Source organism: Mesoplodon mirus (assembly GCF_964341445.2).
Source record: "Mesoplodon mirus genome assembly, chromosome: 13".
NCBI lineage: Eukaryota > Metazoa > Chordata > Mammalia > Artiodactyla > Ziphiidae > Mesoplodon > Mesoplodon mirus.
In genome coordinates, this window is record NC_138989.1 from 31038991 (window position 1) to 31063712 (window position 24722).

Below are 24722 nucleotides of genomic sequence, written 5' to 3' on the forward strand. Positions count from 1 at the left end.
GGCTACTGTGAATAAAGTTGTGAACATTAGTGTACAGCATCTGTTTGTGCCCCAGCTTTTGATTTTTTTGGATGCAGACCCAGGAGTGGAATTGCTGGGTGGTATCGTAATTCTATACTTGAAACTTGAGAAACTGTCAAAATGTTTTCCATGGAAGAGGAGGCTGCATTTTTCTTATCTAAGACACTCAAAAGATTAAGATGTGGAGTTTTGGAAGAATATTGTCAAATATGTAATTTATAACTGCACAAATAAGGGTGGCAACTCAACTGTCATTCATAAATACAAAATTTTATTTGCATTTCATTAGTGTAGAAAGACCACAATGCTTCTCATATCACAACACTCAAGACACGCCAAGTTATTCAAATACATAATGACTTATTTACCTTGACTAAACAAACAGTGCAGTTTAAGAAAAGATATACCAAAGATAGAGTTCACAAATTCATTATCAGACCGGGGGGGAAAAAGAAAAGAACACAGTCTAGGCTTAATAGGAATAAGCTTCACCATCAAGGGGAGAAGTTTTATCATTACAAAGGTATATAGAATGTTTAGGCAAATACATGTACGTTCTTTGATATAGTAAAATGTATCTCTTTAAAATTCCTTTAAACAAGATTTATTTAGGACAGCAGTGTTCTTTTTAAATCTTCTATAGTTTCAAAAACATTTCTTTATTGAATCTTTGTAGTTCTTAAAAAGCACAGGGTATGTCCATCAGGAAACCAGAGAGATTCGGGCCTCGGGACCAATTCAAGTCCTACCTTCTAACTAGTCATATTCTACCAGTAATACGTAATGTGAATAAATAACCTTCAAGACGGCTATGAATGGGCTTGCTTTGTGGGAAACACTCCAACACTTCAAAGATGCTACGGCTGGGAGAAATGTAAATAAAGAAAAAGCATTCAAGATCGCTTCCCCCCCCCCACCAAAAGTCTTTAGTTTTACAATTTTTCTTTAAAACAGTAAGCAAAGCACCACGTTCTTTCTTCTTATCAGAATATCTCTGTCCTCATAATATAATTAACAAGGACAATTATTTATTTCAAGAAACATTATAGCTCTCATTTCTCCTGTTCTTCATATTAGAAGTACTACGTTTCCCAGTGTACATACACTAGGCACCGGGATAATGCACGAAATATAACAATTTGGAGGGAAATATGTCATTTATAACCAAAACTTACCCAGGATTGCATATCTGCGTATTTACAAGTTAGTGTATAGCTCTGACTTGGATTACAAAGTGCGAAAGGAAATGGTCAAAATGATTGTAGTGCAGAATGGAACCTTTCTCCTCTCCAGGAATCGCTCCCACTTTGTCTCCAAAGTAGCGAATCAACAGCATCGGACGTGTGGTCTGGGTGGAGGCAGTTCTGGTGGGATCTCAGGCTCTGGTTGTAAGGAGAGGATGCTATTGGACAGCTCGTTCCTCAGCATGTCCAGAGGCATCTGAGGATAAAGAAAAAGACAAGTCCATTTTAACCCAACAATGTATATGTAAAGACTACAAATCGTACCATTATAGAAGACCAAAGTATTCTGCATAGAAAACTCTTCAATCATCAGAATTTAATTAGGCATGAAAATATTAAGCCAAAACCTAAGAACCAGGTTCAGGGAGCTTCAACCATCACACAAACGGTGTGCAGCCTATTTCACACCCTATGGCAGAAGAGAGCCGATGGACCTCGTAACCGTTTATTTTCACAGTCCAGTATAATGGAAACTTAACGTACCAAAAAATGAAAAAACAGTTCTGTGTTCTCCGGGGTTATACCATTACTAAAGAAAGAAGCACCTTCTCCTGGTAATTGTACCGACAGCTATTGTATTAGAAGCTTCTGAATTACGTCTGAACCGAGTCGATTATGTGTAACAGTAATACAAATACACTTAAAGATCTCACTAAGAAATCTTTGGATGCAAGCCCAGAGACGCCTGAACTAAGTGTTGCTGTCCAGTGAAGCCATCTTCCTGCCAACTGGCGCCACAAAAGGCCCCAGGACGGCCTCAGGCCCCGCCGGACAGCAGGGCCCCAAGGCGGGGCAAGACCTCCACTGTCTGTATCTAACTTCGTCCTTTGTGGGAAAACTCCAACGAGGGAGGAGCAAAAGTCAAATAACACGGCTCGCGGTCACACCCGCTCCCCAGACCACGTGTGAGGCTGAGCGAGGACTGGAATGTGGCACTAGGTACGTGGGGAAAGGCTGCCACGGCAGCGAGCTGGCTCCTTCGGCCGGGTCCTCGCCCCCTTGGTCTTCAGCCTGACGATGACCCCCGTGCTTCCCTTTCTACGTAAAAGTTTCCCAACCAAAAAATAGCAAAGGAAACAATGAACAGGTTTCAGATGAAACGCCTTTCACGATGTATGATTCTCTCTTTTTACCTTTTTCAGGATGTCATCAACAAGCTTCAGGAATATTTCGTCCACGTTGAAGTTATCCTTGGCACTTGCTTCACAGAACCGCATCCCAGTTATCTGCTGTGCAAACTAAGAAAACAAATTATTTTTCTCTGCGCGGATGCAACACAACCTAATGTACAAGCACGGGGCCTGTGACGGGGGACGGACAGCTCTGGGGCTTTGGCTTTCAGGGAAGGGCTGGGACGAAAGGCCTGGAAAGTCCTGTTTACCCTCAGATGTGAAGTTCACAAGTGTAGCCAATTTCCTACACGATAAGAAAACTACAAAACAAAATCTGTAAGGTGACGCCAAGTCAAACTACGTGCCCAAGTTTCTAACCTGTAGTGTATCTGACATTTAAAACATGAATATCACCGTTTCTCCACGGAAGGTCAGAGTGAGAGAAAAACCACGAAAGTGATTATATGGTTTAAAAGAATATTTCTCTGTATGTCAGGTGAGATACTAAATAATGCAGGATACACTAATGTGTTTTTCTCCCCTCCATTTCTAAGTGAATTTAAAGGAGCAGGAAGTTAACAAAAACAAATGAATAAGAAGGATGCAACTGAGTGATTACTTTTTTAAAATTATGAAATAATTATAAAGTCATTTATTAAAAGGGAAAGCACACGGAGTGCTCACTGTACAGAGCGTGGGTGCTGAGACCCCCTCTCTGCCCCTTTCCTCACCTTTTCACCTTGTTGTCTGCTGATTTCTCTGTCAGTTTCACAGTCCAACTTATTTCCAACTAAAAGAAGCTCTGCGTCTTCTGAAGCGTACTGTGGGATTGTAAAAGAAGCCGTATTTCAAAGACAGGCACATCACACACGACGGGAAACATAAACCAAGGCAACACGTCTCACCCTTCCGACCACTCGCTTCACGATCTCTGAGCATCTACTCTGTCCCGGGCAGGGTTCCTGCCGGGCTCACAGCAACGTGGTCACAGGCCTGACGAACCACAATGTTCTCAGCCCTTGACCCATGATTCCTAAGAATCTATCCTAGGGAAATGACTCAAAATATAGGCAAAGTTTTACACTTAGTTGAAAAAAACCTAAGAATCCCACAAAGCAGGTGAAGAATGAAATAAAGTACACAAAAGAATGAAGCCATAAACAAAACAAAACAAAAACAAAAGCTTCAGAAGAACATTAAGATGACACAGGAAGGCCCCTGTGACAGAGTATTTAGTTAAATAAGGAGGGTGTAAAACTAAACGGAGCAGGGACCCAATCTAGTTTTCCTGGATGACAAAACTAAAGATCTTAACAATTTACTTTTGTGCTTTTCTAAGTTTTCTATAATGACAAGGTATCATTAATTTTACAATGAGGAAAAGTTAAGCTCCATTTCTAAGTTTTAAAAAAACAGCAGCCCCTAACATGGAGGCCACTGCCTTCGGTTTTAACTCCATCCCTCGGTTCTGTGCTTTCAGCTGGCAGAGAGGGCGCCCCTGTCTGAGGTCCTTAGGAGCACACTCTGCGGCTTCAGAAGGGGAGAATATCACATCCGGAGACTCGCCATCCCAGAGCCCAGACCCGCCCCGGGTCCCCACATCTCCGTAACCCTGGCAACCCTGGTCCCTAACACACTTTCAAGAGGCACATGTTGAAAATGTGCTTAGTAAGACCTGCAAAGGAACATGCTCCAACATCATGTAACAGATGGGTTTAATATAATTTGTAAACAAAATCCAATTTATAATATACCAACTGTGCTTGTTACACAAAGGAACATTCTCCAACATCATCTAACAGATGGGTTTAATACAATTTGTAAACAAAATCCAATTTATAATATACCAAGTGTGCTTGTTATACAAAGGAACTAAACATCAAATTACTGAATAAGGGGGAAAAAAACTCTCAAGATGTGGCCACTGTTGACCACCACATCTCACCCTCAGCGGCTGTGTCGTCTACATGTGTATTTTGGGTCCCCATTTCTCAGAGGGGAACCCACAGATTACATTATTCATACAGACTTGGGTTGTCTCTATATAGTCAAGTGTGGTCCAAAGGATAAACTCTTCTTTAGTTCATAGTGAGGAGGTGAAGGCCATCTCTCATTTGAGGGCAGAGGTCCCGTGGTGACCGAGGCCCTTGGCGTCTTCCACGGGCACAGTGGAGACGGCTGTCCCTGGGAGGCTGTCACTCTGTGGACACTCACGAAGCGAGCGTCCAAGTGAACTTTCTGCAGAAACAAGGAGTCCTGAATCTGATTCCACGGATGCAGCCGGACAGTGTGCAATGAGCATGTCTGGGCTTTGAAGTCACACAGCCCAGGTACCAGAATAAAAATCCTGGCTCTATTATTTATAAGGGGATCCTGGAGACATTTTAGTTCTTCTCTGCCTCATCTATGATGCAGGGCTATATACCTACTTTGAATGCTGTCATCTGGATTAAATGACATTCAGGATGGAAAAACATGCTCCATAAATGCTTCCCTTCTTCCTTTTGTAATGATTAACACCTACAAGCAAAGAGTTCACATCTGAGAGAGAAATGCAACACCTACCTTATCAATCATCTTCATCCATTTTGGCAAATCATCAAATGTCTCCTTCTTAGTGATATCATATACTAATATGATCCCCTTGGCACTTCTGTAATAAGCTGAGGTAATGCTGTTGAATCTCTCCTGACCTGCTGTGTCCCTAAGAAACAGCAGCAAAAATTAGTTTCTGAACAACAACAGGGAGAGCCTCAGCCCAATTGTAACCCCTAACACATCTGTGCATATTCACTCTTAGTGGGGGTAGCTTTTCTGAGCTAAGTACATCCGAACAAAATCATAAGGAAGCCCCAATTTCTTTCAAACCAAGATTTTGAAAAGAAGTAAATGCCGTGTAAAATGGTGGTAAGTATAAACACACCATAAACTAGGTGGTTATCAACAATGACAAAATGCATGGATGATAACTGAGAAGATTTAAGCCTAGAACTCTTTTAACTGAACTTGACGGTGAATATCTGATTTTGCTGATGGAGTCCCCACTAATGAAAAACACTACAGAATTGGTCTTGTTATCTTCTTAATCCCTCCAGAGTAGTGGTCAAAGGCAAAGGGAGACGAGGTACCAAATAGCTTTGCAAAAGATCAAGCTCATCACTCTCTGACTGCTACCCTGAAATCTAAAGCTTTATTTCCTCTCCAGGAAAAGCTGTCCATTTCCACATGAAGATATACACACACTAATAGCGCACAGAAGCTGGCTGAAACCCATTTTCTAAACCTAAGAAGCCAAGAAGCTGCTTGAGAATCATCACAAATTTACAAACGAGGCTCAACAGAGCAGGCCTTCAGATCAGGAAAACTATCTTTAATTACAATCTATAGTTGTAGACAATCTATAATTAAAGACAATCCACAGACTGTCTTGAAAGACCAACTATAATTTAGTTTTTCCTGAAGAACCCTAACTCACGGCATACTCCCAGGGCCACATGACACAGGTGGCTCGTGGTGGAGGAAGCGAAGGGGTGGTGGGGTACACAGAAAACGGGGTTCTCCCCTGAAAGGCGCCCACAGCCTCTCACAGGACAGCATGTGAGCTTCTGAAATGGGGAGACGGTGTGACACCTCTTCCCAACGCATCAGATGGGGTGAAACTTGTGGGGCCGTGTCCCTAAAACACATATGGCAAAGGTGCTGTAACTTATGGCTTTGATCAGACTAGACTTGCCACCAAATTAGCTCCGCTTAGGGATATGTCATTATGCCCAAACAAACAACGAAGCTCGCTGGCAAATTCATTTTAACGTAAAGCAAGGCGACTTGCTTTGCTCCAGAGGCTCTAAGACTGCCCTGTGCCCTTGGCTGGAAGGCCCAGGACCTGAGGCTGGTCTGTTTTGTCCACCAGGGTCCAGTGGGTGCCTGGCCTACTGCGGGCCCTCGATCCACAGGTGTTGAACAAAAGGTTACATGGGTAAAATGCAGAAAGTGGATGCCACTTTATTTATTTTATGTTTTTAAGATTTTTTTTGATGTGGACCATTTTTTTTTTTTTTTGCGGTACGCGGGCCTCTCACTCTTGTGGCCTCTCCCGTTGCGGAGCACAGGCTCCGGACGCGCAGGCTCAGAGGCCATGGCTCACGGGCCCAGGCGCTCCGCGGCATGTGGGATCTTCCTGGACCAGGGCACGAACCCATGTCCCCTGTATCGGCAGGCGGACTCTCAACCACTGCGCCACCAGGGAAGCCCCTGATGTGGACCACTTTTAAAGTCTTTATTGAATTGGTTACAATATTGCTTCTGTTTTTTGTTTTGGTTTTTTGGCTGCGAGGCATGTGGGGTCTTAGCTCCTCCACCAGGGATTGAACTCTCACCCCCTGCACTGGAAGGCAAGGTCTTAACCACCGGACCGCCAGGGAAGTCCCCTGAACTTTATTTTTTGACCCAGAACTGCCCCAAAATTGGAACACTGAAAATGATGGGGACTGAATTCTTCAGGATTCCTAAAACCAACTTAGAAACACAAAAATGCACCTTCAAATCAGGTGAGAAGGAATCGATTTAGATACCACTCATTTATATAAGGAATCACTGAACAATTTTATGTCCAGGATCCTAGACATTTAGGGGCATAATTAATACTTTCAAACCAAAAAAGAGTGAAATACTTCAGACTGTGGTTTCTCTTCCTATCACAAGTGCTGGCTTGTTCAAGTTGGGATTTGATAAAACATTTCTCACTCATTTCTTTAAAAAGCAAAAATAACACACACTTTTCTACTCTGAAATCTGTGGTTAGCACATGATAGCTGCACCACAAATTCAAACAGCAATCAGATACAAGGTCTTCACTGAGCATTTTGGGAATTACGGACTTTCATGAATCTTTATGTTAAGTAGTTTTTTTTTTTTTTTGCGGTACGCAGGCCTCTCACTGTTGTGGCCTCTCCCGTTGCGGAGCACAGGCTCCGGACATGCAGCCTCAGCGGCCGTGGCTCACGGGCCCAGCCGCTCTGCGGCATGTGGGATCTTCCCGGACCGGGGCACGAACCCACGTCCCCTGCATCAGCAGGTGGATTCTCAACCACTGCGCCACCAGGGAAGCCCTATGTTAAGTAGTTTTAAGCTGACTTTTAGCTTAAATCAATTTCACATTCGTTTCTGTACATATTCACTGAATCACAATACAGAAATTGGGGGCTCAAGAACAGAGAAATTAGAAATAATACAAGTTTCTGAAAAATTATTTTGATTGTATTGTGGTAAGAACACTTAACATGAGATCTGAAGGCAGACTTTTTGAGTGTACAATACAGCACTGTTACCTACAGGCACGACATGGGACAGCAGATCCCTAGGAGAAGTTCTAATAAAAACCCAACAATCAAGGAATCAAGATAGTAACAGGCATTTCTGATACAGATTCAAAAAACCCGCTACATGAGTAGCACGCTTCGGGGTCTTAGAAGTTAGCTGATTGTGAAGGGACTGTGAAGTTAGCTGACTCTCGGCTTTAAGTCAGACACACAGAAAAAGGGCGGAGACCTCGAGAGGCAAACTCTGAGGCGACCTGTAACACAAATAAGTCCAAATATGGCCAGCTCACAAGACCCCAGAGTGGAGACATTAAGGCCATTCCTTTGACTCCATCTCTTTGTGCCTGGTTCTCACTGCTTGAGGCAGAAAAGCGCCTTCCCTTGAGAGACTATTCCACATTTCCAAAATGTCTGGGTTGCAAAAGTTAAGCGTATATTAAATACCTACGCTGAGCCAGTATCACAAAAATTCCACACTACTCTCCACGTTTCACACAGCTAGAGGATAACACGGTACCAATGCCCAGTTCATGGTCTATCTATGAAGATGGAGAATCCTAGTATTTCCCATCTTTATCTCAATGGACCTGAATTTTCACTGTAATGACCGAGAGCTGATTCTTACAGATTTACAGCTTATTACTGTCAGCCAAATCACCATTTATTACCGGTGGACTGTGATCTCATTATTATTTCTCTCTCTGCTTTTGGTGCAAATTGAAAACTTCCTGCTATCCTGTTTCCACAGTTGGGTAATACAACCATGCTTTGAAAATTCAAAGACTGTCATTTAAAAAATTTAATGTATCAGTTTAAATGACACAATTCTTAATTTATAGGAACCAAAGTCAGTGTATGAACCATTCTACCTCTTCAAGCAGAGAATGAAAGGAAACAAACTTGATGTCAATGTAAGAACGCTGGTGAAGACCAAATTCCCTGACAGTGAGCACTGGACAGAACAGGAGGCCTTCATATGAAGCATCTTGATTCTGTGTTTGCCTAAAGGTGGGAGGCTAATTTCTCAGCTTCAAGTCCATCTCAACACAACAGACCTAAGTCTCTGTGAATAATTTCCAGACAGCATGTGGATATAAATTCATGAAACTACATTCTGGTCGACATCTTATTTTAGCTATACTTACACCAAGTTCTATACACACACACTTGGAAACGCTTCAAGCGGAGATGGGAAAATGGTCCTTTTTCTAACCACAGATAATCAAGGGACTTAAAAATGTGGCAATGACATAAAGTGTGCCCTAAAAATATGACAATGACGTCTGCAGCTTTTGGTACCTTAAACCTTTAGGAATCTGTAGTAAATAATACTTTCTTAGATTGGCTATATCCAGAAATCATCAGGAGAAAATGCATGTCTACTAACACGACCTCCTCGTGAAAACCGGCCAGCAGCGAAGCTTGCATGGATTGAGTCTAGGTCAGAGCACAGGGTCTCTGAAGAGCTCTCTCCCCCACACCGCTCCCCCTACGCCCTCCACCGGGACAGAGTAAAGTGATGACAGCACACCCGGGACGCAGCAGGTCAGAACAGCCACAGCTTGAGGACGGCTCCCAGGGAGGAAACAAGCCCCGCGTCCCTTTACCGGCTGGGCCGTGGCTCCAGTGCTTCCTTCCTACCTACGGGATCACAGTGATGGAAAGAAAGTTTTTCCTTCCTTTAAATAATAAACTCCAGAAGATAAAAATCCTATTTCAGATAAGAATCCTATTTCAAGTACTAAGGGACTAGCAGGTAGCTGGCGTCAGTAGGTACATTATTCACTGGTGAATAATAAATAAATAAAGAGTGTACGGTTAGAAACAGTGGCTCATGTGAAAGGTACTCTGCTGCTATCTCCAGAATTCAAAACCTGGGCAGCAATGCACACACACAGCCTGCTGCCTTCCCAATCATGGGCTAACAGAGTAAGAAATACCCATTTTCTGTTACTAAGTATTTAGGCAAGACCATAAATGTCTCATAGTCAAGCCCCAAACAAAAATACGAAAAACAAAAACACAAAACAGAAAAGCAACACTCCCCCACCCCAATCCTTCAAGTGGGTTAAACAGTCAGCAGTCACCAATGCAGACATTACCTGACGGCTGGCGAGCTCCTCTGCTGGTTCGGGGGCAGTGGTGCCCCGGACAGGGACACAGGTGAGGATGAGGCATGGCACTAACACGCAAGCGTTAGGTGATGATGGAGCCACCGACGCGGCAGCAATGAACGTGGATGAAAGCAACACACACACGGCGGACAAACACTCAGAGCTGAGGTCTACCTGCGGGAGGAGTTAGTGGCTGAGATGCTGCCGCGCGACCGTGTTAACAGCAAGGGCGACTCGGGACACCCCCGGCGGGGCCGCTCCCACTGCCGCCGCCCCCGGGCCCTCCTCCAGAGGGGTTCTGAGGGTCCCCGCAGGCAGCCGAGCGCTGAGCGGCCTGCACACGGCTGGTTTACTCTCTCACACGCTCCTGACGTGCAGGGAGGGGACTCTGGGCTCCCCTCCATGGGGCACGGAGGGCTTCAGGGCACATGGCTCTGGCAATGGAGCTGGAAGGGCACGCGTGTCCCGCGGTGGCCACCACGCGGTGCCACCAGGGACACAGCCTGTGGGGGACTTGCCAGGAGACAGCGCAACTCCGGGGAGGAACACACTGGCCTTTCTCTGAATGCTCGCAAAGCAATGTTAAAAACATGCAGACGAGCAGCGGAGCCATCGTTTTAGTGATGACGGTTTTGTCAAATGATGTGAAACTAGAGACTAAAGGCTCCAAACTAGTTGCCATAAAAGTCACATTTTTCTCCCCACAACTCCCGTGTGCAAATGGGATCTGAGACAAGTGGACTCTTTCCTGAACTCTCCCTTGACAAGTGAACTCTCCCCCCGAAGGAAGGTCCGTTCATTCCACTTGAATGTGAGCGAAGGAGCGGAGACGTAGGAGCGACAGACCAGCTTGAAAGGTTAATTGTATTAGACAAGCACGTGGACTGGTAAACACACGTGGCAGGACTGGGTGTAGATGCCCACTTACCAGATCTGTAACCTAATTTTCTTTCCTCTTAGCTCTACGGTTTTGATTTTAAAGTCAACACCTGTAAATAAAACAGACGTAGATGAAGCAAAAACAATGCAATTCGTCAGAAAAATAATACTACTTGTACATTTTTATGCCATTATCAGAAAAACCAAAAAAACTGATCACACTAAATCCTAAAAGGAGAAAGCAGAAGTTTGCCAGTATGCGTGACGACCATCACTCTGTGCTTCCCGGCACAACTGAAGAGCCAAGGTATGTTCGGTTTTACCCTGAACTTGAGATGCAGCATTTGCTATTCATAATAGAGTTTATGACTACTAGAGATGTGGCATAAAAACCATTTAAAAATTACAACTAATCATTATATGAACAAATGAATGGCTTTATAAGCATGCTATCTCGGGGAAAATTCTTACATGTTACACTGGAAACTCAATCTTGATTTCAAACAGCCTTAGTCTGAATTTAGAAATTATTGTATTAAATTTCTTAGCATTCACAGAAGTGACTTTATTATATTATCAATAGCGTGGAAGAGGAATTATTTTTTTAAAATTTACTCATACAACTTAATTTCAATTTTTATTTACTTTAATGGTAACAAGTAAACCATCATGAATCATCACCCATTTCCAATTCAGCCCTTAAAGCTTCAGATAATTTTTTAAACCAAATTTTCATCTGTGGATGTTACCTTATATACTTCTCACTTATAGAAAACTTCAAGATTTCAAAACAATATTTTTTACACAATTTTCACAGCTAAGAAAAAATAAACCAAAGGGATGCCAGCTAAATTTGGGAACTGGAAACATAATCTCTACAGGAACTATATCGTGACTGCTTCATGGATCCAGGGTCCCGACACTGCCGGGTCTCTACCGGGGTGGGGCAATGATGCAGCTCTTCAAAGTCAGATGACGTTCTTGAGGTGAAGCCCAAGGCATGTGGCTGACTTTTATAATTAGTAACACACTGCAGGCACCAGTGCAACCAAAAGACATGTTTACAACTCTGGGTGGGACCAGGGTCTGTACAACAAAGAAAAGTGGCAGGAATATAAAATGTCACAGCTGGAGAATAGGCTACTGCATCTTGGTTCTTAATCTCCTGCACCTGCCCTGATTTCAAAGGTCACAGCATACGGGTGGTTAAGCCAATTTCACTTGCAGTTCTGGAAAAGCTTTGCTTTTCCGAGTCAACTGACTCTCAGACAGCCTTGAAACAGGAAGCATGTCTGTACACGACCAACATCCTCAAATAGAGACCAAGCAGAATCCCTCATGACTCAACCACAAGGTAAGAGCAGAGCCTAACGTGATATTCTACAAGCCTGGAAACCAGCCTGGACCTATATGCTACGTTCTGATTTTAAAAAGGCACAGCTCAGACAAAACCCTTTCTTCCTGATATTAGCATAAAATTAGGGCCTCACCATGTTACTCTGTGATGGCAATTTACAAATCAAATTCATATTCTGCCATGACTACTATTCTGTTTTATTTTATTTTATTATTATTTTTTTTTGCGGTACGCGGGCCTCTCACTGCTGTGGCCTCTCCCGTTGCGGAGCACAGTCTCCGGACGTGCAGGCTCAGCGGCCATGGCTCACGGGCCCAGCCGCTCCGCGGCATGTGGGATCCTCCCGGACCGGGGCACAAACCCGTGTCCCCGGCATCGTCAGGCGGACTCTCAACCGCTGCGCCACCAGGGAAGCCCCTATTCTGTTTTACTTTTGTTTCTAGTTCTTTTTTTTTTTTTTTAATTTTACTTAAGGGAGCTGCAACTTGTTAAGACTTGTTGCAGTGCCAGCTACATTTTATTGAAAAGAACTGGCAGATGATACTTCTTTTGTGAGCTCTGCTTCACGTCAACTACAAGAATCCCTTGAAACCGCCAGCACAAACAATTTTTGTTTTGATTAGGCTGTTTTCTCTGCTAAGAACCGTTCTGAGCCTGAACATGTCAGACCTTTTTTTCAACCAACTTGAACAACTTTCCAACTTTAGCAGTCCTGCACTGTGGTTATTTTGTAACCACAAAGTTTAATGAGTAAAAATAAAAGGAAAGGGCATTAATAATCAAAATCAGGAATAAGTGGTAATGTTCACCATGTGATTATAAATACACTACTAATTTCAACAGGAGAACATAGCAAAGATGAACGAACAGCGAATAGGATTAAGAATCTGTTTAGACAAAATTACCTAGTTTTAGTGAGTAGATTAATGACATCACTAACAACAGAAAAATATCCAGCGGCTAAATCTAAAATTCCACAAAAGGAAACAGATAATTAAAATAGTCCTTTCTCTTAAATGAAATTTCCTTTACCATAACTAATAGCCACTAAGTACCTGGTAATGGTTGGAAACTTACTCCAATTTATAGCTTAGAAACAAATCCTTAAAGTATACAACTACACATTTTTTAAAAGCCTTTTTACATCAAGTCAAAAATATCTCTTAGTGCTGTCTATTTTTAACATTTACATGTCACAGAAATTATAAATTATCCTTAACAAAAGGTAACAAGTCACCAATAGCCTCAAATAGGGGATTAGTTTTGGGAAAAGTCAGCACAGAGACTCCTGACTGAGCAGGGCCGCCCAGGACCAATGTTTATAAACAAATAAGGGACAAAAAAAGTGGCAACTTTTGTTGAAAACCAAGTTTCCTATAGTGTCAAATTTTTTTTTTGGCTGCACCGCCTGGCATGTCCGTTCCGACCAGGGATCGAGCCCCTGCCCCCTGTGTTGGAAGTGAGGAGTCGTAACCACTGGGCCGCCAGTGAAATCCCCTCCCATAGCGTCTTAAGCAACAGGGGAAGCAGCCAGCCTACCACTCCACCAGGTGGTGGAGACAGTCCTGCCCGTAAAGAGCTGAGTCATCCAGACCTAAATCAACAGCCCAGGCACTTGGCAAAGTGCCTTCCTCTGCCCTTCTCTCTTGGAGACCCTCCCTTCCTGCCCAGGAACCTTTTCGGTCCTAGGTGCTTCCCATCTGAGCTCCCCGACGGCTCCATGCCTTACCCGCATTCCTCATCCATGTTACCAGTTCTGCCCCCTCCAGCCCTGACCCATGGCTCCGTTGGTCTCCCCCATGTGACAGGAACAGATGCCTTCTGAGCACAGTCACCTTTGGCTCCCTGGAGCCTAGAACACTGCCTGGCCCACCACAGCGACCCAGTAAACCTGGTGAATGGAAACCTGCCCCCCTTCTCCATCAAATGCTGGGTGGGTAAGGAGAAATGCTGACTCTTCTTGGAAATATGAGGAAATTGAGGACTGATGATAAAACACACACACACACACACACACACACACTTAAACCGTAGGAAGGAAGGGTGGATGTTCTGTCCTGAGTGTGCCTGGTGCGGAGTGGTGGAATTCAGGGTGCCTAGCTCACACACGTCACCCTGGAAATGGAGCATTTCATTTCTCCTACAAGTCCTGTCACTGATGGTAAAACCTTAGAGGATGGTCAGTCTTAATACGGCCAGATCCTCTCCCTACACGCGCCCCTCCCAGGGGATTATTACGGTATCAGTTTACTCAGTCACATAGACAGGAAATGGTCCGCTAAGTGAACGTCCTGCCATGTGACAGGGGCCTACCCTTCTTTGAGCTTAACCAATGTATGAAGTCTTCCTAAAAAAAATATATATATATATTTATATATATATATATATATATATATATTTTTTTTTTTTTGCGGTACGCAGGCCTCTCACCGCTGCGGCCTCTCCCGCCGCGGAGCACAGGCTCCGGACGCGCAGGCCCAGCGGCCACGGCCCACGGGCCCAGCCGCTCCGCGGCATGTGGGATCCTCCCGGACCGGGGCACAAACCTGCGTCCCCTGCATCGGCAGGCGGACTCTCAACCACTGCACCACCAGGGAAGCCCTTCCTAAAAATATTTTGATCAGAAAGGACACAGGTCACAGGGCTGTAATCCCTCTGTCAATGGGTGTAGCTATGTATTCTATTCAAGTCCACTTGATCTTAATTTCCTTTAATAACAATGAGAATGGGCATCTGTCAGACACCTTGTGCCTGACATGCAGCATGTGGGCTCCTTCAGAGCCCAGCAAGCCAGGCACTACTATACTCATCTTAGAGAGGCCAAGGTCATTTGCTTGAAAGTCATTATCACTTCTGCCAGTTGAGGGGCAGAGCCTAGATTCAAAATTATAACACTGCCCACAACCAAAGGTTGTTAACATAAAATTCAGATGCGTGGAAACAAGGAAAAGTGCGAAATCTGCAAATGGTCCAGAGTCACTGTTAAAGAACTGTTAAAGGGCTGTTAAAGAACAAAGTTTAACCTTGCACTGTCATCTTTGTATTTATCTTTCATAAATCTCAGCAAGAGCATAAAGAATTGTTGTACTTGGTGCTGATAAGATTTCTAAGTTCCCTTGAAGGCAAAACATTCACACAAAAAATTACCGTGTTACGTTTTGCTGGGGCATAAAAAGTTACAAAAATGAAAACAGCAAAAATAAACAGAAGCTTCTTTCTTCACATTCCCTTCCAGCAAAAAGCAAAATAAAAGCAAAAATAACACGGTGGCCCATGCCTGCGATGACAGCTGAGTGTTCCTCCTCCTCTCCCACACCCGGCCCCCAACAACAAGGACCTGCAGTTGGCACCAGACTATGATTCTAGTTTACTTAACATGTTCAGGAGGTTGACGGATTTCACAGACTCTGAAGTCTCAATTCAAGCAGTGGTTACGACGTTACTGCCAATTTATAACAACTATCTTAGGTGCACACACTGGCTTTTCTTCCAAGGACATCTATCCTTGACAGTGTCACCCAATCCTGGACTACTGATGGAGAGGATTCCCAGCATTTCCACTGAGTTGACAGTGAGAAAATAAACTAGGAAATGTGTCAAGGTCACACAGATAGAGGCAAATTTAACATTAGGAAACCCTCTCTTGAACATGAGGCCAGCCTTCTGCCTGACCACCGCCTTTCGGGGAGAACACCCGATAAAGAGCAGGCAAGGCAGACCACCTTCCCGTAGTACTGACCCCAGGAGGCCCCCGAACCTCTGAAACCCTATTGTTTAATATTATGGGGGGGCTTTTCCTACCTAAGCCGAGTTATGAGAATTCAACGAAACGGAAACTAAGTTCCTGTAACTGTAAAATACTTTGATCATCTCAGAAGCAGGTACTATTAAAATAGTTTAAATGACTGCGTGTCATTAAAAATGCTCTCAGGTCTGAGGATATTAAATGTCCACCCCGAGTCTAACAAGACCTGCCCCTCTCAGTTCAGACTGGATAGCCTGCACCTCAGCAAATACCACCCACCATCCCTGACCCAGACACACGCAGGAGATGGCCCTGCACTCGGCTGGGACAGACACGGACACACATGAACTTCATCCGGCAAGGAGAGGGGAGGCTGAGGTCACGCACTCCAGAGGAGGTGGGTGTTCGCTGTCATGAAAGTTTCATGGGCAAGGATGTGCTCCCCTTGCAGACAAAGAACAATGTCTCCTGGGTTTGCTGCGTACAGTAACTCATTGCAGGGATCTTCTTGATGCTTTTATAGGCAGATACTGTCATTGTCCCCATTCTACAGATGAAACACCGAAGCTCGGGCAGCTGGTACCTTGCCCAAGGTCAACAGGCGGATAAGTGTGAGAGCACAGATTTGAACCCAGGCAGTCTGGCGCCTCCCAGCTCTCTGCACATCCTCACCTGAAGGCAAGAATGGAGGCAACTACTGGGAGGGAGCTGTAAACATGTTTTTAACGTCAAAAAAGGAATTCTGCGCTGCTAGGGAAATATATAAAAGCAAGAATGAGGGACTGGCCGGCTCAGACTGCTCCCACACCAGCAGGCCTGGCTCTACCCTCTCTGGCTACACACAGACCCTGGCTGAAAAGCATGGAGTCATTTCAACCTCCTGGTCACCAGAGGAAGAGAATGTCGATGAGGGAGGAAGATCTGGAAAAGAAAACCCCCCAGATGATCAAATGGCAGATCAGTAACATTTTCTTCACTTGCTAAATACTAAGTTTACCACTATCAGATGGGCCGATAAAATATGCAGGGAAATTCAAAGGGCCTTTCTACTTTACCCAGGTCCTGTGCTTACATTCTGACACCTCATGCTCACCTGTATGTATTTCAGTATGCACCCTTAAAAGATAACAATTATATTTTGGAGTGTTGCAGAGTTTTTGCATCTGTAGTATAATTTAGGAGGATAAGGGAACATCTATAGTTGTCTTTTCTGGTCCAGGTACGTAAGCTATTTCGTTCCTGTAGCACCAGACAGGAACAGAGTGTGAGTTCTGTCTGTTTTTTCTTTTCATGAAGGAGGAAACTGAAGTTAAGGTACTGCCTAAAGACAGTGACAGCTTGTGAGTAGAGCTGGGACTTAAATCCAGGACTGTCTGCCCACCCCCCAAGCCCACACCCTTCCTCCCTCTCACCCCCACCCCGTGCCCCTGCCAGAAGCTTCAAGAATGACAGGAGTGGCCAAGGAGACAGTCCAGTGTCTTAAATGAAAAATCAAAAGTGAAAGTTTGGTTGCGGGTGCGTGACTGTGTAGCAGGCCTAGCTTCTGCATTACATTACACTGGAACAACTAGGAGACTTGCGTTCACGGGCAACTCCCATCACCAGCTTGCCGGAGGTGGGTGTGCAAGTTGCGGTTTGGTTTTGTAAACTAAGAAGGCCTTATGTCAGCACTAGACACCAAACAGAGGAGGCTGTCAGATTTTGGGGGAAAAGGTTTCCTGCGGCATACGATGTTCTGTTAAGCCTGTGGTGTATTTTCTGGTTTTAAAGTTCAAGGGTTTAAAAAAAAAAAAAAAAACCCATCCAATTAAGGGCACTATTTTAGGCTTATAGTTCTGGCTTTCCAAATCCTTTCTGAATATCAAAGCTGTGCAATTAAAGGACAGAAGAATCCCCTTCCTCCTCTGTTAAAGTGTAGCTTTTTACATCCTTCCTAATGTTTTTTTCACGGCCATCTTCAGGACTCACTTCTCCTTCTGAAAAGGACAAGCCAGGTGAGCAGGTGTGCTTCCTGCACCATGAAATGGCCTGCAGAATGGAGTCTTACAGAAGTACCAGCAGCCTCTCATGAAAGATCTGCTGACTAGTGTACAAAACTCTGCTTTCTTTACAAATGCAAGCAAATGCTTCCTAAGAACGATGTTTCTGGCATGCAAGGCTGGAGAATAATTTGGCTCTATCAGCTCTCGAAGGAACCCAAGCTGCCTTTCTAAAGCTAGTCCACAGACCCTCGGCCAGTGGTTCCTCAGAGCCCACAGCTGCAGGACAGGCAATCCTGAAGAATCTGGATCCCTACCATCGAGCATAAGCAGAACTTTCTTCTGCAGTGTGAGTGCACGACACTGAAAGAAAGGCTGAATGCACACAAGCCAGGTCTTTAAATAGACTTTTATTCAACCTCAACAACCGGGATCGCCAACTTTACCACACTTATTTTGAAAGATAGCTACTTTATTTCCACAAACGCGCTCTGCACAAGCCTATCAGTGTGCCCTGAGTGCATTAAAAAAGCCAAATCACACACTGCACAGCATATGCTGGCATAGAAACTGACCATTCCTCTTCCACTCCCTTCTCCCTGAGTCATCTTGTTACATCATCCTGGCAGGGGAGGGGCTGACACTGAGAGCTTCAGAGTCTGGGCTTCCGAGTGGGAATTCGGACGACTCTCCCTAACTCCCTCGTGAGTGAAACACTTGGGCAGCTCAGCCATGGCTGTAAAGACTGCACACAATCACAGAAAAGCAACATAAAACACACAGCTTATAATTTTAATCCAGTATGAAACGATCACTCTGGGTTTCTGAACAAAAAATCTGTGACCTAAATTTCCAGAATAAAGTACAAGCAGTCGATTTCCCTTGACAGCAGCTCCACTGCCTGTAGGCAAAGTGGACCAGAACCTGATGGCCTGCATCTCATCCATCTCATCCCATAACATTCAAGGCCAATCCACAGACAGCCAGTCCTGCACAGGATTTATGTCCACCTGTTCCTTGGACCTCTCTCTCTACTGCTGGCCCTGACGAACCAGTCACCTGCACCACGAGGTTTCCCCGCCCTGGGAACAGGCTTCCCGACTGCACATGGGACCCGAAGAGGTGCGCTCTGAGAACAGAGACCACGGCACGTGACTGAGTGGGAACGGCACTTCCAGCAAGTGCTATCAACCCTCTAATACCACTTACTCTCAGGGGCCAGGCTGTGAAGTTTTGGTTTGGTTTGGTTTGGTTTTTTTTTTGCGGTACGCGGGCCTCTCACTGCTGCGGTCCCTCCCGTTGTGGAGCACAGGCTCCGGACGCGCAGGCTCAGCGGCCGTGGCTCACCGGCCCAGCGGCTCCACGGCATGTGGGAACTTCCCAGACCGGGGCATGAACCCGTGTCCCCTGCATCGGCAGGCGGACTCTCAACCACTGCGCCACCAGGGAAGCTCAGGCTGTGAAGTTTAATGCATGGATGCAAAATGAGAAAAATGAAGACAGAGTTGTGAGGTTCTCAAACTGAATTCAAAAGGACTTTTAAATTCTGATATTCTGTCTTTCCTAATTTTTTTGGTCTACCTCATATTAAGTCTTTTTTTTTTTTTTTTAAGTCGGTGGTAGTGGATTGTTAAAAAATGTCCTTACATGGCAAAGTAAAAGAAATGGCAATCCTATGTTGGCCTCCGGCACTTTGAAACAAACTTTACTGCCCAGGAGATGAGAATTCTGGTCCAAACTGTCTTACTCCTCCTTTTCCTCTATTTAAATATATTTTAATAAATATGTAAAAGACTTAAGATATTTGGATAATTGAATATTTAGGTAAGAAATGCAATTTTCAGAGCAGTATGTTAATATCCAGAGGAAAGTGACAAATGATAGGGGCATAGTTAAAGAAAGTCAATGTCAATGATACCATAGATCGATGACATCACTACCTTCACAGGGCTCTCAGGGGGATCAAATTAGGCAAGTAGGAAAGGGTTTCATGGTGTCTGATTCTGAACCATCCGAATTTTCAGAATAAAGTGAATTTAAATCTCAAAGTAAGCTAAGGAACAGACAGATAGAAGGAGCACACTTGCAGCCCTGGCCCTGACCACTTGCTGACCGCTGGGCCACTGTGGATGAGCTGTCTACCCTCTGGGACTTTGCTTCCTCATCTGCAAAATGGGGAAACTTTCAGGATTGTTGTGAGGTTTAGAAAGAGTATATTCTTGCTGGTACACAGTACATGCTCAAGAAATGTAGCTACCACTAATAGACCGTAAACTTTTACATGCAAAGACAATAAATTACTTATCCAAAGTCACAAACTAGTTCATGGCAAAGCTTATATCAAGAGCCCAGGTTTTCTAGAATGTTTTTCTAGAAATTTAATGCTGCTGGGTGGGTGGAGGCAGGGTGCTGCCTGGTAAAAATATTTCGGTCCAAACAAACTTAACAGTTAGCTTCCAATAGTTAAAAAACAAAGGTTGACAGATACATAATTTTATGCTTTTTTTTAGAGACTTGTGAATTTCTACAGCCAACTAGTTTTTTTTCCATTTTTCAAACTTCAAAAAGCTGTTCCTGAGGCTTTTAAAGCCCCTGTCAAACCATGCCAGTCATATCAGACTAAGTAACTCAATTCCACGAACACAAAATCCCATTTGAAAGTAATACTCCACCTAGACAATTTCCATTAAATAGGCCAATTATTTATTTATTTATTTTTGGCTGCGTTGGGTCTTCGTTGCTGTGCATACACAGGCTTTCTCTAGTTGTGGTGAGTGGGGGCTACTCTTTGTTGTGGTGCGCGGGCTTCTCATTGCGGTGGCTTCTCTCGTTGCGAAGCACGGGCTCTAGGGCGCCGCTGGCTTCAGCAGTTGTGGCACATGGGCTCAGTAGTTGTGGCACGTGGGCTCAGTAGTTGTGGCTTGCGGGCTCTAGAGTGCAGGCTCAGTAGTTGTGACACACGGGCTTAGCTGCTCTGCGGCATGTGGGATATTCCCGGACCAGGGCTCGAACCCACGTCCCCTGCCTTGGCAGGCGGATTCTTAACCATTGTGCCATCAGGGAAGTCCCAATACGTCAATTATTAAAAACAGTTTTTTCAGTTTCATACCGTGGTGAGTTCTGTGTGTCTGGTAAACCAAATCAACTTCTGACTTGATTAATAATACAACAACAAAAAAATCATTTTGTTCATTTGTAACTTTACAAAATAGGTTCATTATCTCAAATCCCTCAGGATTTCTGCTACGATCTTTTACAGAAAGTCCAGTGAGTCTGACTCACTGGAGATGCGTGCTTCCCGCCTGAGGTTGGCTGAGCCATTACTGGAGCGACCCTCCTGGGTCAGCACCTGTGCCGGCTGCGGGGCGCATGGTCTTTTCCAGACTCTGCCAGCCGTACAGGGTGAGGGCAAGGGGCCCCGCGGAGCAGAACCTGCAGAGCTGACCGTGCTCCGTGGACACGAAACTCAACAACTGGCCTCAGAAGGACCCTACAAGCCACCTGCGGGAGGCATTCAGGTGAGGCAACCCCAACTGTACAGCACACCCAACGCCACATTTAAATGCTCTTTTCTAAAGGAACGCGGGGAGTGAACTTTATCTCACAGCGTTCCAGTGCAGAGGAAGCCTCCCCCTCCAGCTCTCATCCCACCCCGACTGGGGGGCTTCCTCCACGCTCCCCAGCCTGTACACATCTCTACACTGCCCTCATCACCCCGGGGCATCCCGGGCCCCACGGCTCTGAGCCACATCTGGACAGAGACTTTGTCCTCGTCACTCAAGCCCCCGTGCGTAGCACAGCACCAGCACAGAGTAGGTGCTCAATAAGTGATCTGATAAGTGGAAGGGAAAAGCAGCTCACAGGCAGAGATGGAAGGGGGGTTAGTTAACTTTCTTAAAGTGTTCTCACACTCTGGGTCAGACCAGAAGTTAGCACCTTTCTCTGAACTTCCCACAACTAATAAACACTTATCAAGCCAAGTACTACAGGCTACGTATGGAGGAAACAAACATGAGCAAGACAAAGTCCAAGTTCACAGGGAACCCCACAACAGCAGTGGTGTGGGGAGGCGTGTGCATTTAGGTTTGTTTGTTAAGGGGACAGAGAAACCGACTGCCTGGTCCCCTCACCTCCCGGTTTCTTCCCGATTCCGAAATACCTGATGCAACCCTGCCAGGGCTGTACCCAGAGGCCTTTATGGCTCCTGCTGCTACAGGAGAAGATGCACACTCCATGGCCTGGCAGCCAAGGTCCTGAGGCATTCATTCCCGATGTCCCCTAATGATTCCTTCCCAGATTGTGCGGGTGTTGCTCCACTGTGGCCCCGGCTTAGAAAACCCCCCTCCTCACCTCTCCTCTGCCCAGTTCTAAGCACACCTGTGCTCATCCCCCATCTCGCCCTCCAGCCACCCAAGCCCTGTTATCCACCCATTATTCCTGTGCTAGTTTCTTTTCACCTAGTACAGCTATGTTACTCTTCGTTTTTACATATTTTTAAGCGTGGAGCCATAAAAGATGGATAATTCTGAATTGCTTTTAGTTCTATTTTACTTATGCCAGGTACTAAAATAACAGTATAAACCCTCGCTGGATGGTTTAATAACTCCCTGTACTTTATATGGTCCAAGATTGGATGTTTGAACCAGCTCTAAGGTACGCTACTCAACTTTAATATCATGACTCCAAGGCCAAGATCTTAAAAACACACAGGGTACAGAAAGCACAAATATGTCCAAAATAATCTATTATAAAAAAAAGCATGAAGGGAAACACATTCTCACAAACAAAACAAAAAGACAACACAAAAACTGGGAGGTTAGTCTTCCAATAAGACATTTTAAATGTAGTAGTGTTTTGTTACATGACAACTTAAAGCCAGTTCATCCCCAAATTGTATCACCTTGGAACTACCACTGGTTACAATACTAAATATTTGTACAAGTGTGTGGAATGATACTTTGAATTCTGAATTTCATATTTACATACCACTTATTCACTGTTTCTTGGACCTCCCCTAGGGGAATCCCTCCCTATTACTGAAGGTGACTGACCTTCCTTTCGAAGAACTATCTCATCTGCGGGGGTCCCCTACCTTTGACAGCTTTTAAGGGGTTTTCCATAGAAGCAGCTGTTACCGACTGCGACCTGACAGACCTCAACGCCAAGGCCTGTACATGTGACTTCATCAGAAAACTTCCCTGCAGTTTCAATTTTACATCCTGAGGACACGATACTTCCCGACCCGGCTGGTTCTGTAGTTATACTTCGCTATACTTCACGCAGCCGGCGGTGCCGGAGGCCTCCTCCCCACTTTCGGAGTCCCTGGGGGGTTATTTGAGGTCACGGACAAATACAGCTTAAGTTCTTCTGCCCCGCAGTTACAGTTAAAAGAAGAAACTTAGTGTAGCGTTAGTTTGAATATTCCCCGGAGATCCTCCACAAGGAATTTAAAACGTCATTATTTCAGCGCAACATAAAAGTGAGTTCAAAATTAGAAAATCAGCCGGGTTGACAGTGGAAATACCCCTACTCCTAGGACGGCAAAGTTAGGGCATCAAAATTCACCGGACATGACGCACTCTGGCCATCTAGCCAGGGCAAAGCTCGAGTCCACCACGCTGCCCACCTGCCCCCCACCTGTCACTACCTTTTTCCTGGTAACGAGTGGGCGGGGGGTTTCCGGGGAGAGATGCTCCGGGCTGGACGGGCCCCGCGCATCACCCGGTCTCGTGACGGCGCAGGGCGGGGGCGCAGGACGACTCTGCGTGGGGACGGGGGTCTCCGCCCGGCGCGGGGCAGAGGAGGAAGGGGCTGCCCGGGGCCGACCCCGAATACATGGCCCGTCCGGCCAGCCTTACCCACGGTGGACTTGCAGGCCTCGCAGAAGGTGTCGTCGGTAAAGCGCTCCATCAGGCTGGTCTTGCCCACGCCGCGGGAGCCGATGATGATGACCTGCAGCTTGAAGTCGGCAGGCCTGGGGGGCTGCTTCCTCCGCCGGGACTGGCCGCCCGACAGCGCCGGGGAGCCCGCGCCCAGGCCGCCGCCGCCCGCGGGCCGCCTCTGCAGCGCGGCGCCCGGATCCATGCACGCATGCGGCCCCCGCGCGGCCCGCCGCCCGCCGCGCGCCCCGGGCCCCCACGCTCCCTCGGCCTCCGCCGCGCGCCTCGGGTCGGCCCCGGGCTGGGCGAGCGCGCGCTCGAGCGGCCCCGGCGGCCCGCGGGCTCCGCGCTGCAGTTGCGCCGCCGGCCGGCCCCCCGCGCCCGTGTCCGCTCCGCCGCTGCCGCCGCCGCCGCCGGGAGAAGAGGAAGGAAAGCAGCTACTCCGCAGCAGCGGCAGCAGCATCCCGGGCGAGGCGGGGCGACGGCGCAGGCGCGGCTGGCGGGGAGGAGGGTGCGGGGCGCGGGGCTGCCGGGAGCGCGCCCCCTGCCGGCGGGAGGACCGCCCGCCCGCGCGCCTCCCCACTGTGTTCTCACCCCCTCTGCTCTGCCTGCCTCCACTGCACTCTTTTCCCTGCCCTTTATTTCTGCTGCTTTCACCTTCCCTTCTCCTCCATCCCCATCCCCCCTTTCCTTTTTCCCTCCTCCTGTCCCTGCCGTCATTAAGCACAGCCCCCAGACACTAGGCCAGTATGTTAGCCGTTTCCCCCTAACCTGTTGAACTCTGAAATATTCCCCAAATCACTGCCACAAACTCGCACTGTCACCGGGCGCTGAAAGTCCCTGGCTGGCCCCCGCCTCGACCCCCGTCCCCTGGGAGTCCCGTGCAGACCCGCCCTCGCTCAGGCCCAGACCCCACCTACCCCGTTTGCGAAGGAGACTGATCACCTCTATCTTACATTTTCCATAGGAAACTCGCGAAATCAGTTATTTTTAGCCCTGATTGCTGCCTAATTCAAAGTGCAGAAGTTTTCATTCCGTTTAACTTTTAAAATAAATAAACAGGCTGCTCCTTTG

General features: G+C 46.2%; 1 protein-coding gene across 1 annotated transcript; it reads right to left on the reverse strand.

The window, feature by feature from the left end:
* Positions 1-270: 270 nt before the first annotated feature.
* On the reverse strand, positions 271-24120 carry RAB12 (RAB12, member RAS oncogene family). Its single transcript, XM_082641536.1, has 6 exons — positions 23628-24120; positions 10738-10798; positions 4943-5081; positions 3109-3198; positions 2399-2503; positions 271-1461 (listed from the first exon to the last, which is right to left on the reverse strand). The coding sequence occupies exons 1-6, from the start codon at positions 24109-24111 to the stop codon at positions 1348-1350; spliced, it is 993 nt and encodes a 330-aa protein (XP_082497662.1). The 5' UTR covers positions 24112-24120; the 3' UTR covers positions 271-1347.
* Positions 24121-24722: the final 602 nt, after the last annotated feature.